The 24,439-nt window shown below is 37.7% G+C and overlaps 2 protein-coding genes and 1 long non-coding RNA gene across 5 annotated transcripts; 1 reads left to right on the forward strand and 2 right to left on the reverse strand.

Moving 5' to 3' along the window:
- Positions 1-1,946: 1,946 nt before the first annotated feature.
- LOC137748949 (uncharacterized) lies at positions 1,947-5,632 on the reverse strand. Its single transcript, XR_011070131.1, has 5 exons — positions 5,281-5,632; positions 4,673-4,825; positions 4,216-4,480; positions 3,723-3,818; positions 1,947-2,403 (listed from the first exon to the last, which is right to left on the reverse strand). It is a non-coding gene; the product is annotated as an uncharacterized lncRNA (long non-coding RNA).
- An 11,380-nt stretch (positions 5,633-17,012) lies between these two features.
- LOC137747483 (probable prolyl 4-hydroxylase 9) lies at positions 17,013-20,270 on the forward strand. The gene is made up of 8 exons (XM_068487598.1): positions 17,013-17,566; positions 17,685-17,795; positions 17,949-18,106; positions 18,318-18,420; positions 18,877-18,972; positions 19,374-19,439; positions 19,516-19,635; positions 19,905-20,270. The coding sequence occupies exons 1-8, from the start codon at positions 17,432-17,434 to the stop codon at positions 19,989-19,991; spliced, it is 876 nt and encodes a 291-aa protein (XP_068343699.1). The 5' UTR covers positions 17,013-17,431; the 3' UTR covers positions 19,992-20,270.
- Positions 20,212-24,062, reverse strand: LOC137747482 (uncharacterized). 3 transcript variants are annotated; one of them, XR_011069976.1, is made up of 10 exons: positions 23,616-24,062; positions 23,242-23,386; positions 22,962-23,130; positions 22,611-22,869; positions 21,995-22,083; positions 21,570-21,752; positions 21,390-21,475; positions 21,196-21,280; positions 20,726-20,981; positions 20,212-20,615 (listed from the first exon to the last, which is right to left on the reverse strand). XR_011069976.1 is itself a non-coding variant. In XM_068487597.1 (9 exons), the coding sequence occupies exons 1-9, from the start codon at positions 23,839-23,841 to the stop codon at positions 20,847-20,849; spliced, it is 1,377 nt and encodes a 458-aa protein (XP_068343698.1). In that variant the 5' UTR covers positions 23,842-24,061; the 3' UTR covers positions 20,212-20,846. The 3 variants fall into 3 exon arrangements, 1 of the variants encoding a protein (XP_068343698.1); XR_011069975.1 differs by having other exon boundaries at positions 20,212-20,636; XM_068487597.1 differs by having other exon boundaries at positions 20,212-20,981; positions 23,616-24,061.
- Positions 24,063-24,439: the final 377 nt, after the last annotated feature.

The raw sequence follows: 24,439 nt of genomic DNA on the forward strand, positions 1-24,439 counted from the left end.
AATATTTTGCACGAATGGTTCATGAGGGATGGCTTACCGTTTCGATTATGGTACAACATTACATAAATTGATGAAGAATGAAGGAAAAAAAAATAGAAATATGTGCACATAGACAGATCAATAGTCTAATACCGATATTGCTTCCAGCTTAGGTACTTTTTATATCGAGAGAAAAGCATCAGTTCTTAAAAATATGTCATGGTAACACTGGTGGAATTGCATGTTGGGTGTGGCTAACATTTTGCAAGTTTTGTCTACGGAAGTGAAAGAGGTACAGTAATTGACACATTGTGTGTTCTAAGATCCCTACATGGTAACGGTACTTTGCTCGCATCTGGTGGCAGTAAGCTTAGACAGCAGCAATTAGTGCACAATCGACGATCCACTATCCTGCTATATATTAGTGTTTACCATGACAGTAGCATATACTGAAGGGCATTTGTCTAGAGTTTGCAGAGCTTCTCTGGGAGGGGTACCGTTTGGGCCTAACTTACACTATGATATGGTATACCTGTTAGCATCCATGATCACAAATGGCTCTTGGCATATTGTTGCGGTCCCATTGTTTACAGCTCACAGCCAGTGCTAGAAACCTGATTGCTAGGGATATTGTTTGTGGACTTACACTAATTTGGTTGAGCTATATATGGTAGTATAATGCATGAGTTCTGACATCAGAGGCGCTGCTTTTGATTTGACCAAAAATGCCACCAATCAAGGTTGTTTGGATGGCGGATGTCGTATGCATTGAACGGCATGGGGGTCAGCTGCCCCTCTGAGCTTTGGTGACGTCCATGTATACTTTGGGTGCTGATCTTTTGAACGGTGAATATCCATGGATACCTTGGGAGCTGTCTTTTTGAAGATTAGAGTTGGCTTCATACATGTCCTCCAACTGTTTGATAAAATGTCTGAAAGAAAAGTGAATAAAATGATGATTTCAGTGAATAACAAAACATCATCATTCTTGGACAAACATATTAATGGGATGCAATGATATCAAACATTGTTAGTGTGTTCAAAATAAGTGTGTTTCTTTGTTAAGCATTCATAGGTATGCAGTGTGCCTTTCCAAATGAAGCATTAATAGGTATGCAATGTGCCTTTCCAAATAAGTGTGTTTCTTTGTTAAACATGTTAGTTACTCTTGCAAATGAAGCATTAATAGGTATGCAGTGTGTCTTTCCAAATGACTTCAGGCCTATCAAGACTCGATGAAATGGGGATATGCATGCTATTTCTAGTAAAAAACATTTGCACACTGCACGCTATTCTTAGTGACCCTCCTAATATTATTTCCTAGATCCACCGTTGTTTGGATTCCGAGTATGGCTGGCACTTACTATCCAGAATGTATCATTTTTGTGTCGTGTTATTGGAGACGGAGATGACGTCACATACTGTTATCAAGGTTGTAAAGATTATCATTTACATATTTGAGGAAGCATGACTGTCTAGTTTTTCCGCATCTGTTGTCCTGATTCCTGAAGCTGTTCTCAGGAATTTCTGTTGGAGGCAAGATAATATGCAGTACATACATCTCAACCCCATGAGTCCAGTGATTGAAGAGTTATCTTCTTTTCCAAGTAGTTCACTTGCTAAACGTGTCCAGGGTGTAGATGCCGTGGAAGCAAACCAATGGTATTTGATGTGCCTCATGTATGTATATATGTATGTACCTATACAGTTCTTTTTTTTTTTTCGTTCCCTATTCTCCATGTTCATCATGGATATTTACCATAACAACCGCCAGGTTCTTTGGGAAAGATATTGATTTTTCCTCTTCCATTAATGTCATAATGTACAGACAAGTAGTAAATGAAACTTGATGTGCTCAATTTTTGTCACTTCACCTTTTATGTATATATATATATATATATATGTTCCACATTGTATCATTCTCCCTTTCTTTGTTTTATGTTTGTTTTCTGATAAGTTTTCTCCTAGAATAATGAAATAATACCTTTAGATTCTGTTGTTATTTGTTACAAATTACAAGCATAGTTATCAGCATTTGTTCAAAGACTTGCACAAAATCTGTTTTACAAAATGCTGTAGTGACTGAGAGGCATTCCACCGTATCACACCACGCTTCCCTCCCCATCTATTTGTGGGTGCTACTGGATTTTCCTTAAACGACATTGGCATTTGCATGCAGACCCCTACGTTTTTTTGTAATACACTTTGGTAGAATATAGAATGGCATATGAAATATGATTTTATCTTTTGCCTTTTAAGCATCACTTAAGTAGATCCTCCCATTTGCAGTACTGTCCACCTGCTAATGCACGATAAAACCTATCTCGGCAGTAGACTGGTCTTCCATCAGCAGCCTCAGCAGCTGCTGCTGCTAGATCATCATTGGCCTTCACGTCTGTAGGCAGTTTAAGTAACTCCTCTTTACTGCAAGATTAACATTCAGAGAACAAAGTAGAAAAAATAGTACGTATATATTTGATCATAGGGTAGGAATCTCTATTCATCTATAAAACCTTATATTGAGCTTTGAGCTGATCCTTGAGGCGGAAGCACTTGATGGGTTTTGTTTTGTGCCGAATGTGGTGTGAGTGAAATCCTCCACCTGTGTAGCAAAGATAAATAGCAGCACTCCTGTAACAAGTAATGCTCCTCTTCCCACTAGAGTCTGCTTCAGCAATTTTATGACTGGTTTAACCTGCACGCATGAATTTCAATTTTTCATGTAAAATCTCATATTCATCCTTTACTAGGTTATATTTTGATAGTTTTCACGCGTTTCAGTTTCCGGTTACTATTACCTTGTAAGAGCCCAATAGTCTGTCGCGAGCCAGGACCTACGAGGAAATTTTTGAGCTGTTAGTTTTTAATTACCAAACCATACGCAAGCGTGATTCCTGCATTAATCTGTATGAGTAGCAGAGTGAAGGTGAAGGATGATCTTATGTCCTCCTTCCTTCCATATTCATTTTGCTCGTTAACTCAACCGGACAGCTCCTAGAATGAGCTGATCTCAAATTAACAGATGCTTCATTTAGGTCTGCTGATATCATTTATTCAGTGGTTGTTGGCAACGAGGTGAAACGAGTGCGGTACAACATAGTAGATGAATTATGACAGAATATTGTGGAAGTACTTACCCTGTTTTCTCAGTTCAGCATATCCTTACAAGGTGCTCTCTTGCTGCGTGATGTTTATTTTTCTCAGTAATAAAATGATGAAATTTACTGATACTCCATTGATACTTTCTGCCTAATTTATGGGTTACCATGGGCAAATGGATGTGTTTTAACCTTTAATTCATTCTTCACTTTTCATTCATATTACGTAGTACATAGACCCTTTATATGAATTGTTTAAGTTGCTTAATGACCAATTTTGGATATCTTCAAATTTGCACTGTCTCCAATGACCCTTCTCAGTTAATATTTGGCATACATATGCACATATACACCACACAGATGGACATAGTCCGATTCTTGGAAACTTTGTTCGAGTATTAAGCCTAGTGATAAGCAACATGATACAGTTTCCATATAGCATAATCAAATTTTCGAAGTTTTGATTTAGAGGCAATATATGCATAAACGCTAAGGCTTATGTGATCAGTTAATATCATTGAATGTTAAGGCTTATGTGATCAGTTAATATCCTTGAACGTTAAGGCTTATGTGATCAGTTAATTTCTTTGAATTTCATCATACCTTGATCCTTATTAACTGAGAAAGGATAAGGAGGGTGCTAACCTCAGGTGGCTTTACCCACATTTGTCCGTCATACCAGCCACTCTCTTCGTAAGGTATCACTGCTGATAGTAGCCTATCACCAACATAACTCCATCCCTGCAGTACGGTAATTATATGATTTACTTGCCTTAAAGATTCTACAATGAGAGACGTTCTACTAAACAAATATTAAGCATGAAAATTGCTTGGATGTGCTTGTTTTTCTTTCTTATTGCTTACAATACTGCTGTTTAATGCCTCAATATGAAATTTCAAGCGTTGCATTTGTTTTCGTGCAATCCATACATACCGGGGAACCTGTAGTAATATATGTTCTCTGGTATTCGGGACTGGTAGAATTGAATCCATGGCTGTCAGCATTACAGCAGACCATGTAGCGGCTGTCTTATCTAATTTTAAGTTTTGGTTGTGAGGTTTTCTTAGTGCTCAATACAAAACTTTCACTCATGCACTGCAGTAGTGATTGTAAGATGAAGTAAGCTAAAAACCGTACCGGATAAATTCTTAAGACAATCAACGACACAACAAAAAGAGTTCCAGTTCCAGCCGCTAGCGCAAACCTTAGAGGGTCCTGCAAGGTTGGAACATACAAAGTAAAGACAAATGAATTACCTCTTGCTGGGGCAGATGTATATTTCCTATTGAACTTGTTTAGTAGCATGTCAATATTTCTGTATGTGATTTTGCTGACTGTTTGAGTATAGCCTTAGCCTTAGGCATGGAAGCACAGAGAACATTCTCTTCCGGTTTCCGAAAACCTGGTGGTGCCGAGACATTAATCTTTTTCGCTTTCTACACTACAACACATATATTATGATATCGGCCAAACAAAAAATGTTATTGCTATGGGAGCATGCACAACTACAAGGAGGATGTTCAGTACTGATTCTCATCATATCCACATATATTTTCTGATGTTGACTTCCAAATGCGCAATATCTGTATCTTACCCTTGATGGATTGAAGCTTGCAGCTGCAATAGGCAATCCTAGGGTTGTGAAAGTTACCAACCACAAACCTCCAAGTCGAAGTAAAAAAGGCCCAGGTCCCAGTTCGCCCCACGAGTACAAGACTCCGTCCTTCAGAGACGAGTACTCATTCACCTGCCATGGCATCAAATTACTGTAAGTGCGGATTTTTGATGGCATATATATTGTAATTGCATGGCATGATGCGCCGGGATCCATTTGTTTTGTTTATGGATTTTCTTTGCTGCTCAATGGGCGGGGTGCATAATAAGGGATTCAATCACCTACTTGCTTTGATTCAATCCCATGACTTAAAGTGCGGATAGAGGTTACTCTGCTGTAAGAGCCAGAAGTTTGTTTTGAACTGCGGATATATAGAGGTCACTCTCATACTCATTCTTCTTGGTTATGCGTCCTTTAATATTTTCTGATTTAGAAAACTAATATCTCAATTTGTTGTCCTCAAGTAGTGAACCGCGAGTTATTACGGACTGGACCTAGCTAAGAACAACGTGTGCCTTCTGAATTCTCTGTTGAACGATGGAGGAGCGAGAGTACTGAAAAAGTAGACGGAGAAAGTGAAAACTTACCGGCCTTTGCTCAAAAGGAACCTCAATTTCTGACCCGGGATCCCAACTCCGCCCGCGGAAGCCGCTCGTTTCCCCACCTGCCCCATCTTTCGAGGCCTTGACAGAAACCTCCTTGGGTAGCCTCTGAGTACTACGGTATTGGATCAGCCATGAGCTAGAGCTGCTACCAACCTTCACTAACTTGACTTGTGGAGGACTAAAGAGCAGAGAGCAATACACCTGCGCCCGGAGCATTTATTTCCTAGAAATCAAACCGAATTGGAGCGCGGCCGAGGGATATTCGAAGTTTCTTTGTTCAACGGGCACGAAATCGGGGAAGGAGACGAGTGTTTCTTCAGGGATGGTTGTGTTTTTTCAGGGACCCCGCATTATTTACGTGGAGGAAAACAACTAATTCGGAAAATCATATTTGTAATTTACTTGGAGGGGAAGGGATCAGGATCCTCTCCTGATGTAAGAATGAGGATCCTCCTGATTAAGAAGTATGGACTGTTGGATGAAAATCCAACGGTTATAATTATTATAACTTTAAAATGATCTCCCTATATGTAGCCGTTGGATTTTCATTCAACGACCCACATTCTTAATCAGGAGGATCCTCATCCTTACATCAGGAGAGGATCCTGATCCGAGGGGAAGTGTTTGTTTGGACAATGACCCAAAGCCAGGTAAGCAAAATGTGCGATATTTAAAGGAACGGGATCCTCTCCTGAGCTCAGGAGGATCCCCATCTGTTGGATCAAATTTAAACTGTCCGGATAGACTGCTCATGAGGATTTCCATCCTGAGCTCAGGAGAGGATCCAGCTCCATATTTAAAGACTTACATTCGAAGGAGAGACCCACACAATTGGACATGTGTGCAAGCTCTCCTTTGTGTGTGTACTTTTGGACCGTCCATTATGTAGGCTTGAGAATCGGATTATCCAAATGTTAGGACTTCGGAAAAATAATTTTGTTCTTGTGTAGAAAGTGTGTTGGGGATGTGGATAGTGCAAATGCAATGTGGAAGTCTTACCCTTCCATGCAGTTTTGTGTGGATTCCTCATGCTTTTCATAGGGTGGCGTAAGCGGCCAGTAGCTCAATTCACTTGTTAAGAGTGTTGTTTAGTAGCCCAGGTCATTTTTTAAGAGCATTTACTCCTATCCTGATGTATTTAGTTTGAATCTGTCTCGCCAAGTATCAGTGACGAAGTCAGGAATTGACCGAGCGATGGGCGAAATTAAAAGATTGTAAGGTTCAAAAGAATAGCAACAACCAAACCTTTTATATAGTAATGTCTTCCATAATTTATCAATACAAATAAATTATAATTGTTGCCAGCGAGGTTTCACATCATGAAAACGACGCATAATAGACTCATTATCAATAAAAACAAATACAAATTATATGAATAATTGTATACATTGTGTAATAATTCAATTAATTAATCAATAACCAAGAATTCAAATTTTAATTTTCACCCTAAAAAATAATTTCATAATTTCATATAAATAATCATAGAATCATATCAATAATCAATAACCAATAACCATATTAGTGCATTACCATATGATTCTATACCAATTAAACAAAATTAGTATTAAATAATTAATTAAGGTTAGGGATTATAAATTTAGGGATTAAAAAATTTACCTTTTAAGGCTGGAAGCCGACGGCTCATCGGCTGGAGAGTGGTTGGAGTGGAGCCTGGCTAGTAACAGTAGAAAAACCAATAGAAGCAGGAATTAAAAATTGAGAATTTTAACGAAAAACTTCCGGTACTATTTACTTTAATGAAAAACTACATTTTTACATTAAAAAGTTAATTCTGCTACTATTTATTTTACTTTTTATTTTATACTTATCGTTAAAATTCAAAGTTTTCAATTTATTCCCATTAATTTCCTTTAAAAATTTAAAGGTTCGGGATTTTGGGGGCCAGAGCAGCTTTGCTCTCTATCTCTGATTGGATGGGAATTGGGAAAGGGTGAAAGTAAAGGGGGACATTGACTCTGACACACGGAAAGGACTGAGGGAAAGGGGGACACACGGTCTCCCCTATACATAGACATATATATATATATATATATATATATATATATATATATATTTTATTTATTTATTTACTTTTTTTTTTTCAAACATGCGAAACATACTGTTCTGTTTTAGTTTCTTTAATTTTTTTTTTTTTTTACCAAGACCAAAACGACATCGTTTTGGTGTGGATGTTTGACCAAAAAAAAAAAAAAAGGCAATATGTTGTTGTGCGTAGCAGAACCAGATGTCGGAGGGGATGAACTAGTCGAATTTTCTGGTGAGGGGAGGGGCTGAACCTAGAACTCCAGTCGTGTTTTCTGGCGAGGGGAGTGGCGGCCGCCATTCCTCGCCCTCACGTGGCTTTGCCACTGCCAAGTATTGATTGTATCAAAAGAAAAGGGATTGGAAGTTCAACCTAACAAAGGGAATTCTTGGGTGTTATCGGGTATATTTCCCCATTAGTGTCTATGTCATCAAACGACACTTGCCATATGATTTTCTTCTATAATATATGTATGGTTTTAGTGGCATCACCTATTTAATGAAGACTCAGAATCCATCCATCTAATAAAAGAAGGGTTGTCCTCAAAGGTAAAAGAAACAATTACCACAGTAAAAAAGAGCAAAAAGGAGTTCAACGAACTATGAATAGAACAAAGAATTAGTGGGATATATATGTGTTGACCCTAAAAACTACCAAGCCTACATGGCGCGCATGCCTAGTAACTAATGAGCTAACTACGTTATTTGGTTGATGCAGGGCGTGCCAACTCATGGAGTAAAATTAGTTGATGTTGCGTTGAATGCGCTACTGACTTCTTGATCTTGCAACTGCGACCGAGGAAGGAACACGTCTCGGCCTTCGGGTTCTTAAGCATGAAGATAAGGCTGCTAGTTCTGCGAAGTTCACGAATCGTCGGCACCGGGTTCAGTCACGGTGATTATATTCGTAAGAGTATAAGCACGTCAAATCAGCTCCAAATTATATGGACACAGGTACTCAAAAGAGATGTATGTCTTGATGGTAAATGTGGTTCGGCCATCAGAATGCCGAACTCTGAAACTCACTTGTGAGTATCCAATCATAAAATCACTTAGCATTCAATGTGTCAAATGTAGTAACTTGTAACACTTTACTTCGTTGAGAAGGCTAATTAGATAACCTTTGCCAATAAGGATTTGGAAACCCTTCTCGACTGAGACTTGGATAGGTAACCAATCGACCTCAACGCAATGCTGTTTATCCAAACTGAATTTGCTCATCAGTCGGCTGATTTTATGGCAATAGTGCTGTTTATTCAAACTGAAGATGTGTTGGCGGAAAAAGGAAATAAAAAAAAAAATCTCAAGATGTTTGAGAGGTTTGCGCAGGGTAATTTGTGTGTTGAATTGGAGGGGGTTTGAATGACGCACCCCCATCCTATTTATAGCAACCAATCTCATCTTGGCCGAATCAGAACTATACTTGGATTAGTATTCTTCATCCTAGTCCAACCAGGGGTCGTCCAATCCTACTCCTGTTAGGACTTTGAACTAAACTCTATATCTGGCCACTTCACTTCTCAAATCTCAACGTCCTCACTCCATTAAGACTCCTTATTGTACTAAAACTTCGACCCATCCGTTCTTATCCAAATCACTCATTCTTGCAATAGGACTCGACCCCTTTAACTGAGCGGCTTACAACCACTAGACAGCCCATAGTACATTAGGAAAAGTTTTGGGCCAAACATAAACCTACGCTCGGCCCAATAATATTATTTTGGGCCTAAACAATATGATAGTGCCCTTGTGAATGTCACTTGGGCTACCTTTTCTAGTAGAATGTCTTAGGCACTCAATTGGTGCACTTTTCTTACTAATTTCCTTCTCTCGTTTTTTTCTACTTTTCCTTTTCCATGGTTGTTTTTTAGGGGAGATGATTCTTTTCAAATTCACTTTGTGAGGATCTCTAGTCTTTCATGGTATATCGTCTGACCAGTTTTCGTCAGATATTATTTGTGTTTAATTTTAAATTAAAAAAGTCAAATAATTTCTCACTGCATGATACTATGAATGACTAAGATGTGAGGATCTCTAGGATCCCCACAAAGTGGATCCAAATGGGATCCAATTCCGTGTTTTAGTATTTGCAATCCAAAAAGGTTGCAACTCGTTTATTTGGTTGCTGAAAGTCTTAGAAGATATTTTGAGAAATACTTACTTGTTTGTCCTATTTTATACATTTATGTTTATTTTAGACCATCAGATTAAATAAATCAAGAGAATTAATGAACAAAAAGAAATAGAGTATGCAGATTGAATAAATCAAGAGAATTCATGAACAAAAAGAAATAGAATATGCAAAAGGAAAAAGAGAAATTGTGAAGATCATTTTCTTTCTTTGTTGTCTACCACTCCATCAACCTAATCATGTGATTATAGAGAGAAGTTAGCATTCAACATGTATGTGAGTTTCTTTTGTTTACAATGGCATATTTAGTGTCACCGAGGCCATCGGAGATACTACTCGACTTTTATTGAGAACTTACATGAAAATAAGTCTTGATTGTATCTCTAATCACGTCTTTTTATTTTCTCAACATAAAATGCTAAACATGCCACATTTTAATAATAAGTCATTTTTTGTATGACTAATTGGAATCAAGAGACTCATTACCTTAAAAAAAATTAAGAGACTCGAAAAAGGATCACGAAAATTAAGAAAATGTTGCAGTCCTATTAGATTAGGAATGTGATTGTGTAAATCCTATCATATTTGAATATCCTTATGGGATTCTACCATATGTCTTAGACTAGATATTATCCTATTAGAGCTGTAATCCTATTGAGGTAAGGAATTTATCTTCCATACTATTATATATAAAAGCACAATGAGTAAGATAATACACACCTCACAATTACACATCTCTCTATTTCTTTCTGTTGTTGCCGCACCCCCTCTCTATCCTTTATATGATTTAGTAAATTAGGCTTACAACACGTTATCAGCACGCTTCTAACGCTGCACTAAAGAGAGTTTGTTCTTCAATTAGGGGAGTATTGCGTTTTAATCATTCTTTTTATGACTAATTTATTACTTTATTAAATTGATCTAAATGCTATTGATTCAATTTAATTTTTTTTTTGTTAAACACGATGCAACGCATTAGAGATGCAATTCCGATATCCTAAGAAGGATCTTCTACAACATCAAAGGCTCAATTGTTTTCTGCCAATCAGGTTCTTTTAAAATAAATTAAGATATTTAAAACGACCATGAAGCATGAAAACATTCCCCATGAAGCATGAATCCCTGCATTTATATTTTCCTTCCGTTATATATATATATATTGTATATGTTTATATATTTATCAATACACACACAAACACACACACACACATACGTTCATGCAACACGCAATTATGTTATGTGGAATTTGTGAGTCAACGCATCGAAATAATTTAGAAGCAATTAGAGTTTTCAAACCCTAGATGTCAAAAAAAAAAAAAAAAATTTAATTTTTGGGATTTTTGCAGTTGAGCTGTAGCTCCACGTTGCGCCGCTAAGCTGAGTTGGTTGGCCTGCAACTATGCCACCACCTTGGACAATGTCATGGACAACCTGTAGGCTGGTGGGCTTGCTACACCTGCACAAACAACCAGGCCTTCGGCTGGGTTGGGTTCCTACACGGGCCTAAAGCCTAGAGCCCACCAGTAGGCCTGCAACCTTGCTGGGTTTGTGCCCACGCACACTGGCCCAACTAGCAAGCCAGCTTGCTGGGCTCTGCCTTAGTGCACCGACGCGCTTGTAGCAAAGCCTACTGCAATTGCTAGGCTCGCCCGCGTCTTGACCCATATCCAAAACAGCCTTGCAAAGTGATCATAAAGCGTAATTCAATGATTGTCCAGACCTTGGTGAACACATCAAGCTTTTAGTTTCAACCTAGTGCTATGCAATCGTATACGAAGCTATGTTGGTCCGCCTTGAAGCCCATGTTATCCATCATATTTCGACGTTACAGTTAGTTACTGTGTATGAACCTGGTGTTTCTTACTTACGCAATTGGGTGTGCATTCCATGTGCCAAATTGCGTCGCCGCAACATACCAATATGGGTCCTCACATAAGGATGTGAATCTTTGTCGATCATGATTATCCTTCAAACTAGCTCTCTTAGAGCTCTTGCAAGCGATATTTTTACCGTTCATTTACGAATTGTGACTTAAATAAGGCAGTCTTATCGCCATTATGGAGAGATAAGAACGTCAACGTTCTTACAGAACGAGGCGAATTTGTGTGGATGTTGCCCACTATGTCTCATCTTGATCCTCGTATCGCACAAGTATGATAAGCAAGTGCGATGTATTCTAGCCTTTAGAATGTTTCTCCAGATGCATTCCTCCGATCTAGCTAAAGTGAGGAGATCATATACCAGCTGCAAACATGCATACGAGGATAGATGTACTTAACAGACATTGAGTCAACATTCATGAGGGGTGTGTCGCCCCTATTAGACTGTGCAGTACATTAGCGGATAGCCAATCAATCTGTCTTCGCCTGAAGCATGATAGATCACTCAGTTCATAGAATTCACTTCCCTATAAGAGAAAGGTCACAACACAAAATGAATCTATACTCAATCGCTGTCTTAAATCATTTCCATCTCATGAGATTAATCCATATTACTCCCAAGACATGAAGTCTTGGTCTAGTATACTAGTTTGGATGAGATAATGGAATTGGAATGAGATTATCATTGATGACGTTTTCATTTATATGGTAACTACCGACATAAATGAAAAACAACAATATCAAATATGTTTCGTTGATTAGTGACAATGTAAAACTGATTGGACAATTGAAATTACAATCTAGGTTAAATTCCTTACCAAAGTGTATTTGGACATGTCGTTCCTACACTGCCCAAGGTAACCTTATTGTGTTACAAGTGGGAAATGAAGCGTAACAAGATCAATGAAACAGTGTGATATGATGCACGCTTTACGATGCAAGGTTTCTTTCAAACGCCCTATGATTGATTGCAGCATTACAAAATGTGGTTATTGTTTCCTTATGGGGATATAGATACAGAGATTTACATGTGAGTTCCTGAAGAATTACATGGACTGGTTCAAATAGTTCCAGACCACAGAACACCCTGTCAACTTGTTTGAGGTGTTCATTTACAGATTGAAATAATCTGGTGGATGTGGTATACCCGTCTAAATGATTATTTGATCAGTCAGGGATATGAAGTGTTATTCCGAATTGCTAGAGTTGCAGTTTATGTCAATGACATATTTCTTACTAAGACTTTGGAAGAGCTTGAGAAAACTGCCTTGCACTTGAAGATGGAATTTGAAATTAATGATCTTTGGATAACTTGTTTACACTTTAACCTGAAGTTCAAGCATTGTTTTGACGGTACTTTTGTCTATTAGTCGAACTACACCCCAAATATGTTACCTTTGAATATACCTATGATCTTTCATACTCTATATGCAAATAAGACCCTTGAAAAGGTTATGGAATCTGAAGTTCCATATATGAGTTCAACTTTGCGCTTTATTGTAATTAACTCATTGTATTAGACAAGATATCTCATTCGTCGTTGATCTATTGGTAAAGATGCAGCACCGCGCCTACATGTATCCACTAAATTTGTATTAAAGGCATTTTTCCGCTACCCTGAAAGGTACTATGGATTTGGGCTAATCCCAACACATCTTGAGCGGATCCGACCCCCTGATCCTTGGAATGATGTTTGCCTTGTTAGTTATGCTGACATTGGTTACTTATCAAACCTGCACAAGATACATCCCTGAATGGTTATGCCTTTATCCTTAGGGATATCGCAATATCTTGGAGGTCCATGATATGTCCTTAGTTGCAAAATCTTCGACTTGTTCCCAAGACTCACTTTACTTCACTAAGCCTCACGTGAGACATGGTTGAGAGCTCTTGTTGAGCACATTCGAAGTACTTGCAATGTTTTCATCTATCGTTGAGTCCTGATGACAATTTACAAAGATTATGCCACATATATCCACCTGACCAAGACTTGATACATCAACTAAGTCAACGCCAAGACATATTGCCTCTACATCACATCAGCAAAGCATCAGGAGATTGAAGTCATGCAACCTGATCCCAGATAACCTTGCCGACCGCTACACGACGTCACTACCGAAGTCAACCTTCTAGGAGCTTGTCCGAGGAATTGGTACGCCTAACTATTCATATGAAATGCTTATAGTTCTCATTTGGAAGTTTTGTCAAACTTAGGGGGAGTATCTAGAAGTATACTCACTTAGTCTTAATGTACTATTTTTCTCTATGATTAGGAGCATTTTTCTTACTGGTTTTTTGCTACCTAATTAGGTTTTGAGGAGGCACCCATGGTAAGCTGGTTATACCCTTGTAAGCTATTCTACTTGCATCCAGAAGACGTTTAGTTTTGACTTAATACAACTTCTTACCTTTTGCCTTAGTCTATGAGTTTTTATCCCACCTTGGGTTTTACCATAATAAGGTTTTGTGAGTTTTACCTTTTATGCATTCTTCCGTTGATTTGAGACTCACATTTGCTCATTGTGTTGACAGCTTCATCAATGGAGCTTACTTCATCGCTAAAGACCTGATGCACTATTTGTTTGAGTATTTAACACTCAAGGGGGAGTGTTGCAGTACCATTAGATTAGGAATGTGATTGTGTAAATCCTATCATATTTTGGATATCCTTATGGGATTCTACCATATCTCTCTTAGACTAAATATTATCCTAGTAGAGTTGTAATCCTATTGGGGTAAGAAATTTACCTTCCTTACTACTATAAATAAAGACACAATAGGATGAGGTAATACACATCTCTCTCTTTCCCTTTACTGTTACTGCACCCCTTCTCTCTGTCTTTTTTATGATTTAGTAAATTAGACCTACAACAGAAATGATAGTTTGCCAACATTTTTTAAATGTTATTGATGCAACCCTCCTAGATTAGAAGGAAATTTCTATTTCATCATGAATAATGTTAGGGAAAATCATAGACACACACTATTTTTTTCTCTTACTTGCTCTTATGAAATTATGTGTGCTGTTTTTATTTGATTTATTCAATTTGTGGTTAGAAACAAAGATGGTGTGTGTGAGAAGCTAAAAAGAGTGCGAAAATCGGCTCTCTGCCTAGATTGCTTATAATTGCCACGTTAGTTTGTGATTTTATCTCAGATGATTTTATTTCATTGAAAATTGAGTTTATTTTATTGAATGATAATTCATCACATCACATGTCACATCAAATAGCATGGAAAAAAAAAGTAATAAATATAGCAATTAGAGGAGCCAATGCGGGGTCATTGGCATCTCCTTACCCCAATAAGTTTGTAAGTTTACCCTTTTGAAGAAACATTTAACCCCTATACCAACAAGCAGCAGATGAAATAAATAAGGATTTTTAATCAATATTTTTTTAATTGACACAAAACTATGTCGTTTTGTTCCATTTCCTTTGAAAAAATGGAGCATGCTAACTTCTCAAATACGCACAAGGTCTTCCAGTTCTTCACGCCTGACTCTGCGACTCCTCCACCTGCATGACAAACTTCATATCCTCGAGTCAAATTCTAAGTATCTTCGTTGTTCAAGTTTAATCAGGCACTCCAATCGCTTTTTTATTTTTATTTTTTATGTTTTATTTTTTATGACAGGAAACGATAGTGTATTTCATTAATCAACACGAACCATTACAAGGGTGTCATTAGGTATATAACTTCAGTGACCAATAAATTGATCTGAAGTGAATTACTCAAATAGACAAATAAGAGGAAACCCCTAAACGATAACCACAAGAGCTAACATACAATTGTCAAGCATACAAGAGCTACCAGTACAAATCTATTACAATAAACGATAGCAGCAATAGAGAAATACAACTACACTTGGTTGTACTATATGGGAATCCCTAATTTCCAATCATTGGTATTTCTTTCATCTTAAATCTATTGGGGTTTTTAGGTTTTCATTCAGTTCCAATTTTGAACAGATGGAAAGAAGGGATCAGAGGAGGAAACAAAACTTACAAGGTCTGAGAGTGCAATCATCTCCATTTATAATAGAAAAAAAGTGTTGAATGTAGCATAAGTTAGTCAAATTTAGGTATTCATTTGTTCATATGGTCACTTCGTGATTGTTTATTCCAAATTTCATTATTTAATTTCAGATACCGTTGGATTTATATCATTATATGTGGTAATTGGGAAATGGCTTTTATATGGTTTATGATCGTTCAATTTACATGGCTTGAATATTTGCTTTATATGAATATATATGATAATGAATTGAAGACTGAAAGTGCCGAATTAGACTTTTTATTGCTTATAGTTTTGGTGGATTCAATGATTGTTAATTTGATCAAACTTATGTTATGTTGACTCGTTTTCTTTTGTATTATTTAAAATGGTTATGGAGAGGTATTTTAAGAGAAAATCAACAGAAGATACTCTTTCATCACCCTCTACAACAAATATTCATGAAAGTTCAAATGAAAGTGACATAGATAGTATATTAACAAATCTTACAGGAGATCCTGGATTCAACTTTAGATATCAGAATATGATCTAAATATTAGAGATCAAGTTCGAAGAGTTTATTTACAGAGGGAATTGTTTCAACCTCGAAACCATCAATTTCCGTATACATCATTTGCAGTAGTACAAGGACGTTCCAATCCTAAATGGTTCGATGACTTTTCTACTTGATTGGAGTATAGCAAATCCAAAAATACTATTTTCTATCGAAGTTGTTATCTTTTCAAGCTCCAAGTTCCAGACCAAGCAGGTAGTGACAATTTTACTCACAAAGGTTTTTATAATTGAAAGAAAAAAGGCCAACTCCGAGTTCATGTTGGAGGCCCTGATAATGCTCACAACCAAGCTTTACTTCATTGTGAATCTCTAATGAATCAAAATCCACATATTCAAACAATTGTCCACAAGCATTCGGATTAAGCACCTATTGATTCGATTGATAATGATGTTGTGGTACGGCGTTTTCAAAATATGAGAACACGTCCTGAACAATTATAAATGAAAGTACAATCGAATTTTTGAAAACATTGTAAATTTGTTTGCTCCGCCACTGGATATAGCATCACTCTTGATCACCGAAAAAAAGGGAAATTGGGTGTACTAGCCCCTTACAAATACATCAACCAAAATTAGCCATGTTCTCAAAATGCAATCTAATAGCCCTCTTTGACAAAATATCTCAAATTAAAATTCTCTTACTACAAAATATTATGTCGATAATGTATCAATATTGTGTCGATAATGTATTAATATGTATCGATAGGATATTAACTTGAGATCATTTTCGTCCAAGAAAACTAGTAGAGATTGCATTGAGAGCAAAGCTACATTTTGTTGGTAAGTTTGTGTAAGAGCTCTAAGCCCAATTTCCTAAGAAAAAAAAGAACAGTGAGTACATTGCAATGAGAAATGTTGGAAGCATACAAAAATCCCACGTCAATAAAGTGAAAAATTACATATAATTTGTATTGAGTAATTTTACTTTTAATTAAACTAAAAAACTATTACATTACGTAAGTCATGTTGTACGGTCAGATGCAAGTTAGAGAACGATATCAGCGTGGTTAGTGAACTCAATTAGTGTGAAATCTCCAAAAAAAGGTGGAAAAACTGAAACCGCATAAGCAAAAAGAAGAACATGCTCCACACGACATTGCCCACCAATTTCACAATTCTGTGGGTAATGACTTTGGATGCTTGTTGACTGAAAAACAATAAGACTTTGGATGTCAGCACTTTGCGGAAAAGCAGGCAAGGTCGATAATTTTTTCTCCCCCACCAACTAAAATTCCTAGTACCATTGGATTCCAATTTCCAAATCTCCAAACCCCAAACCCCAAATCTTACAAATTGACTGTACCCCCAATAATTTTGGTAAATAATTCAAATCACAGTCCCTGTTTGTCACAAAATCTGAGTCTTTTTTAACACCAAATCCCGCCGTGCCGTGCGTGCAATTAGATTTAAAGAACACGGTTTGCTTACTCAAAAGCCACGGCAGAAGAGACCAAATAGAAGCCACCAATTCTCCAGCAGCAGCAATTGAAGAGTAGTAAAATTACCAATGAGACTCAAAAGCGGGAAAGGGAATTGGAGCTCCAAGTTCAAGTTCAAGGGCACAATCGGGTTACCCACTACTTTCATCTTCTGCTCCTTCTTCTTCCTTGCCGGCTTCTATGGCTCCTCCCTCCTCTCTCAGGTCAAATTTTCATTTTTCCTCTATTGGGTTCCTTCTTCCGATCAAGAACTTTAATGGGGTTTTTCAAATTTTCAAAACTGAATAAGATTATTTTTTGAAAACTTTGAATTTTTTGCAGGATGTCAGCGGTGGTGGTGGTAGGCTGAGAGCTAGACTGTTAGAAACAGAGTACACTTCGATGCTTTATGGAGAGACCGGTGACGATTCTTTAACTTCCATTCCCTTTCAGGTTTCTGGTTTATTTATTTATTTGTTTATCTATTTTGCTGGAATTGTTATGAACAGTTTGATCCATTTAGGAGTTGTGTCAATTTTGTGGGATCAAAGATTGAATTTTTCATTAGCTAAGCTAACCAGAAATGGGGGCATATAAACTGTTTAGGTCTTGAGTTGGTATCCCCGAGCATTATATTTTCCTAATTTTGCAACTCCGGAGCAATGCGAAAGCATAATTGGCTTGGCAAAGCCACACCTTAAACCATCGACTTTGGCTTTGCGAGAAGGAGAGACAGAGGAGAGCACAAAGGATATACGAACAAGGTACATTCTCAACATTTGGTTTGGCGAATCAGCAAACCCTTTTCAGGATTTGCACTATTAGTACTGGTTACGCGTCCCATTTTTATGGTTGATTGTTGATATAAGCTTAGAACTAATAGCATTAATGTGATCGGGTTCACATGTAAGAAGTTTTCGTAAAGATGAGTGGTTATGGATGCTACTTTCATGCTTACACGGTATTTTGAAGCAGTTCCGGCATGTTTCTTTCCGCTTCTGATGATAAATCCGGGACTCTGGATGCGATTGAGGAAAAGATTGCAAGGGCTACAATGCTTCCCAGGGTACATGGAGAGGTACCATTTAGTTAGAGTTTAGAGCTTATGATTACATCCTCCTCATTTCCCTATTTATATCTATACAAAAATCATATTGACTCATCATGTTTCGTTGTAAGCAATACTTTGCGAAAGTTTCTCAATTATGTGCGCACTTGTAAGTGTAAATGTTCTGCAAGCACAAACTGGGTTAGGAAGGGATAATGGAGTTGGGGGAAGACGGTTGTTGCAAAATAATCCTCTGTTAGTTTATGGCGGAGGATGACCCTAAACAGTTTTTGCAAACTCTTTTCTTTTATTCTGTTTCTCACATGTCTGTGTGTTTCTGCTACGTTCCCACCATCCAATAGAAACATAAAAAGTGAAATCGTATTGTGTTGCTGAAAGTCGTTGACCCTTTTGTTGAATTAGTTAACCTTTTATTTCAGGCCAGTTTGTAAAATTGTCTGAGCTGAGGATATCATCATGTTTCAGGCATTTAACGTCTTGCGCTATGAGATCGGGCAGAAGTATAATTCTCATTATGATGCATTCCACCCTGACCAATACGGTCCACAGAAGAGCCAAAGGGTACATCTTCAGCGTAATACATGCATTTTCGTTTGGCCTTTATTGGTTTCATGATCATAATGTTTGTGGTTGTGTATCACCGATACACTTGCACTCCCACATCCAGATAAAACTAGGCAAAGATAAACCTTAATGTTCTTTCCCCGTACATTTGCACAACTATTACAGTTGATGGAAAGCACAGTTGGTTATTCTGTACTCCCTTCAAACGTATTGGAGTGTACTACCTGGATAAATTGGATTAGCTAGTTCGAAACCAAAAGGATGTGTTGGTCTTCATGTCTTATGTTACAAAAAGATGTTCTACGAGAACTAGAATTCTTTCAAATAGTGTGGATTTGATAGAATTGCATTGTTTATTTACCATAAGCTTTTAAAGAGTCTTATTTGAACTTGTGCAGGTTGCATCGTTCTTGTTGTATTTAACTGATGTTCAAGACGGCGGTGAAACCATGTTTCCATACGAGGTAAGATCAAGATCTCTGTTTTTCTTATTGCCCTTTTGGTTTGTTCATCATCGATCATCCCGTTTTTGATCTGCAGAATGGCTCAAACACGGATGGAACCTATGATTTTCGGGAATGTGTTGGCTTGAAAGTGAAGCCACGCAAAGGGGATGGACTTCTGTTTTATTCATTGCTCCCAAATGGTACAATTGATCCGGTTAGTGTTGCTTTGCTTCCCATTGTCACTATTATTACCATCATTTCCAGAATCATCGACGTAAAAAATTAAGAAACGACGTTTTCCTCAGCTTGTCTCATGAAATTTATCCCGGCTGGTGCTGTATATCATTCCGACTGAGAGAATTTATTCGTTTATTTTGTTTGCGTACAATGCATTGTGCACCGAAGCAGTAACCGTTAAACGTTCCTATATATGACTGTTTACTCGTCCATTCTAATTTCGGAATTCGGTTGATGCCTCTGCAGTTAGCGTTACACGGGAGCTGTCCTGTAATCAAAGGGGAAAAATGGGTAGCTACAAAGTGGATCAGGGATCAAGAACAAGAGGACTAGTTGCAGTTGCTAATAGCATTGTTGTATAATGCTCAAATTTTCATCCTCACTTGAGCATTAACCGCACAACCTCAGCCAGCGGCGGGGGGTCTTTCATGTATGAGCCTTCGTTTTGGTATGGATCGGAGTCTCGAGAAATTTTCCGGCGTGTTGACATCTTGTATCTCATCTAGCAATTCAATTAAATAAGTGTAGGAGGTTTCATTTGAAGCCAGATATGTGAAATGTAGCCGGTACAAATAATATGTATTATGCAATAAAAGTAAAGAATTTTGACAATTCCATTCTGTTTCAGCTCCATTCAATGACAGCAAGTACAATTTTGCTAAACTATAATGCTAAATATGTCACTTTAGGGCACAAATGTTACAACCTACACAAAAAATTGAAAAAATTGACCTACGGGATGAGGATGGCGGAGATTTGCAACTCTCAGCTACCGTCGGTTTATAAATCCCTAAACAGCAACAATGCCGGTAATAAATTTGTAATATCTGATTGTAAACATGTAAATTCCTTGCTATTCTCCAAACCAGCAGACCTATCCTGAAATTTAAGAGGCTGAGATGGATTTGGCAAGCTGAATTGAACTGAGAGATGAGGAACCGATAATTGATTTCCGCCCTGCAGTCATTCAGTTGATCCCTAAGGAGTATACAAGACCATATCAATCTAATCTTACTCACTTTTTTTTTCAATATTTATGTTTCCCATACTTTTCTATAGCGGCATACCTCAGTCTGGATTCAGAGACACGTAAATTCTTCTTTAAACACGTTCATTTGTGATAGTCAAAGACTAAATGAAGTATTCTCCAACTCAGCCGATAATCTGGTGATAATTAGGCAAAAAAAATCACAATTTGTGCCAGTTGTGATACGGTTGCTTCCCCCATCGCTTCAAGACATGCATACAACCAGCTGCTGTGAATAGCCCAAGCGCAGCAAACGCTATGATTGTTGAATTCCCAATGTTATAGTAGTATTTTCCCTGCATCAATAAAACAGTAGCAAGAAAAGTGAGAGGATGGATAACTAATCAATACAACTACATGGTCGAATTTATCAGTTAAATAAGAACTTCTGTTACTATGGATGCTCACAACAACAGGTAGCCCACGCCAATACACAACTGAGCCAGGCGGGGATGCTTAACCGTATGTTTTCTTTTCTATGTCAAAGTGATCCTAGGAAGAGAAACTCACTTGCACCAGAAAAAGCAGAATTGCTGCATTTGCAGGGGCTTGAGAAAGGCTTATCATCCCTCCACGCAGTGCATTAGGGACATACCTGTGAACAAACAAGTAAAAGCAGGAAAACTATCAGATAAAAAATCCACGTAACAAAAATTGAGAGGAGAAATCAGCTAAAAGAAAGAAAGAGCATTTGTTTAATTTACATGGTCCTCAATCTGGCAAGTGAAGGCAAAACCACGCCAAGACCAGCGTGAAATATGCAAAATAGTGTCGTTAAAACTCCAATTTCCTGCATATCAACAATTAAAATTTTAAACTTCCGAACAACTAGCATCAAACAGGACTGATGATTATCTTTCTTAAATTTCCAAAAACATCTTCACCTGATAATCATAAGCTGTTACGGACAATACAAGCCCGAGCATGATGAATGCATATACTAGGCAATCCTCAGTTCTAAGGGACGACAGTCCACTATTCAGCCACGGAAATACTGTGCTTCCAAGCATTTTTGAGCCCATAAAACATGGATATATCAACCCTAGGTGCACTTCCCGTCCATCGGCCTAAAATCATGTTAATAAAATTTCGAGAAGAAACTGAAACTCACTAGTCTCAAGAGATATCTAAGGTCCAAAACTTAAAATCCATTTTTAAATTAACTAGGATGGAAGAAAGAATTCTTTGTTCAAATTATGGAGGACAGAAAAGAATCTCATTAGTGTAAATTTCAAAGTCCTTAAGATATTAAGCAAGGTGACTTTCACTTCTATTAAATAGTTTGATTTAAATTATTAGATAATCATACCACTATCGTAGGGGCCCATAGTATCCAGAAGACTGTTATAGAGAAGTGAAGACAAGCTTGTGCCCATGCCAAAAGCCATATTCTTTTATCTGGCCATCGTATAAAGTTGCAACAGTAAGAATAAACCACAAATCCATAAGATAACACATCACATAATCAAACCTCTAACCAGTAAATAATCAGTCATGAGAAACGGGGACCTCCTTTATAAAACAAAAGTTCCACATACAAAGTGTGAAAATGCTCTACAAGCACTCATCCTATCAGAAAAAAGATGGCATCACATCAGTGACTTAACTCTTTAAGACGGTAAAGAAATGGTGAAACATAAACAACAAGTATCAATGGAGGGGCAAGTATAGAGAGCTGAGTATCAATGGAGGAAAATGTAAACAACGAAAGAAATAAAGTGCAATGCAAATCAGCATTTGGTCCTCATGAATGGAGGCAAGCATCTAACTTTGACAAATCATAAATTATTAGATATTCAGTCTCAATCAAGCTCATTTAATAACTGATTAATTTTGATAACGAATGTATTGAAGCGGTATAATTTGTTTTGAGTATATTAAGAAGGAAAGTAGACATACATTTATATACAAAATGCAACACTTACCACCAAAAATATATGCAGAGAAAGACGCTCTATACTCCTTAAGAGCTACTTTTTGTGGGGTTTGTGTCCATCCTCTGAGGAGGCAGACTAAGCCTATCATTGCCAAGAAGATGGCTGCAGTAGAATGTGAAGCCATGTTTTTCTCCAAATTATCACCAATGAGCCAATTTGAAAGTACCTGGCTTCCAATAACAGACGCGGACTCAAAGAAACTCATTAACCAAAATGTCTCTCTCAACATATCTTGCCTATGCCCTTGCTGCAAACACAAAGCTTATATATTAATCACTTCGTTTCCTAGAATAATCTCTACACACAAATCAAATGTGAAATACGACATTTCTTAACAACCTCTTCATGTTGAACTACCATCCACGTCTCAAAACTGAACGAAAAACTCGAAGCTGCAAGTGACAAACAAATTCTCGCCACCAAAATGCTCGGATGATCAGTAATTCTCTTCCACAAGCCGACAAAAAGGTGTAGAATGCAAAAGAGGATGCAAACTTTCTTTGGACCACTACACAAAGTACGAAAAACAACAATCGGAAATTGATAAGGGTTTAAGATCAAGCATTTGAGTACCAAGCAAGAAACAAGACTGAAATTTTAGCTAAAAATTGACACTCACATTAAATCCGAAAGCACGCCTAATAAAGAACCAACACACAGAGACGCAGCAAATCCAACACAGAGAGAAAACATCATTTGCTCTCTGCTGAAACCGTAGTAAGCTAATTCGAACTCGCCAAATACAGACCACACTCCTTCCATCACTGGCATCATAGAGTGAAAAATTATCCGATCAGTGATTGCAATTTAATAGCTAAATTACTAATCAAAATGCGATTTTTGGTTTAAAAATCTAAAGATGAAGCTTTTCTAAGTAAGTTGAGTTCAATTTTCTCGGCAACCAAACAAGCTGAATTCAAACTTAAATTACGAAACAGAGGATCTATCTGGAAGTGGAAGGGAATAATAAACGACGTCGTTAGGAGTACGGACCTGAGGCGAGAGAATAGATGAGAAGGAAGTTGCGCTGGAAGCGAAGAGAGGAAGCGGTGGGGGAGATTCCATGGTCGAAGAGCGACGGAGCTTTGCCAGAGCTGCCGCCGCCGCTGCTGCTGGAAGCGTAAGGGAAGACGAGGATGGAGAAGAGTGAGGCCAGGAAGATGAATATGTATACGCCGGGATTCGGTTCCCAAACGGAGCTCTCAATCACCACCGCCATTGATTCCGATTCGGAGCTTCTTCGAATCGATCAGAGCGAGAAGCTTCGGATCTCAGAGATTGGAGGCATTGATGCGGATTGGCCCTGTGACTCTCAGTAGTACAACTGTAGACGAAGCTGGATGCGTCGTCGTTTCGGGAGGAAGTTCGGTTATCCGTCGGCACTTCAACAGTTCAACTGAAGGTAATTACCGCGCAATACGCAGACTCTTCTGTTCATGGATCATGACGGATTGTCCCCTTTTTTCTTTTTTCTTTTTAACTACATTTCCACCCCAAATTTAAAGTCATTTTTCAAAATGTACCGATCTGGTAATTCTCATTTTCTAACTCTTCAAATTTCGTAGTTTTCAAACTTTTAAAGATCAATTTTTTTTCCGTCCTAACGTCATACATAAAGTGAGAATTATAGAACACTTTTGTACATTTGATAGGTTTTTTTATGAGAATCTTTATTAACTTGTATTAAGAGTCACGTGTCAATTTAATCCCACGTGAACATTAAACAAAAAAAAATAACCGATAATTTTGTAGCCTTTTTCTTGACCTGCACCATTTTGTGAGCTGAAAAAATACCTAGTATTTATAGTGTCCTTGCC

Source organism: Pyrus communis, chromosome 10, assembly GCF_963583255.1.
Source record: "Pyrus communis chromosome 10, drPyrComm1.1, whole genome shotgun sequence".
NCBI classification, from domain to species: domain Eukaryota; kingdom Viridiplantae; phylum Streptophyta; class Magnoliopsida; order Rosales; family Rosaceae; genus Pyrus; species Pyrus communis.

Excerpts from the sequence above, each read along its gene's own strand:
- LOC137747483 (XM_068487598.1), top strand. The coding sequence starts at position 17,432 with ATGAGACTCAAAAGCGGGAAAGGGAATTGGAGCTCCAAGTTCAAGTTC. Across the intron at positions 17,567-17,684 it reads GCTCCTCCCTCCTCTCTCAG|GATGTCAGCGGTGGTGGTGG; the intron begins GTCAAATTTTCA and ends AATTTTTTGCAG. Across the intron at positions 18,421-18,876 it reads TTCCCAGGGTACATGGAGAG|GCATTTAACGTCTTGCGCTA; the intron begins GTACCATTTAGT and ends ATCATGTTTCAG.
- LOC137747482 (XM_068487597.1), bottom strand. The coding sequence starts at position 23,841 with ATGGCGGTGGTGATTGAGAGCTCCGTTTGGGAACCGAATCCCGGCGTA. Across the intron at positions 21,753-21,994 it reads TATGGGCCCCTACGATAGTG|GCCGATGGACGGGAAGTGCA; the intron begins GTATGATTATCT and ends ACATGATTTTAG. Across the intron at positions 21,281-21,389 it reads CTTGCCAGATTGAGGACCAT|GTATGTCCCTAATGCACTGC; the intron begins GTAAATTAAACA and ends GTTTGTTCACAG.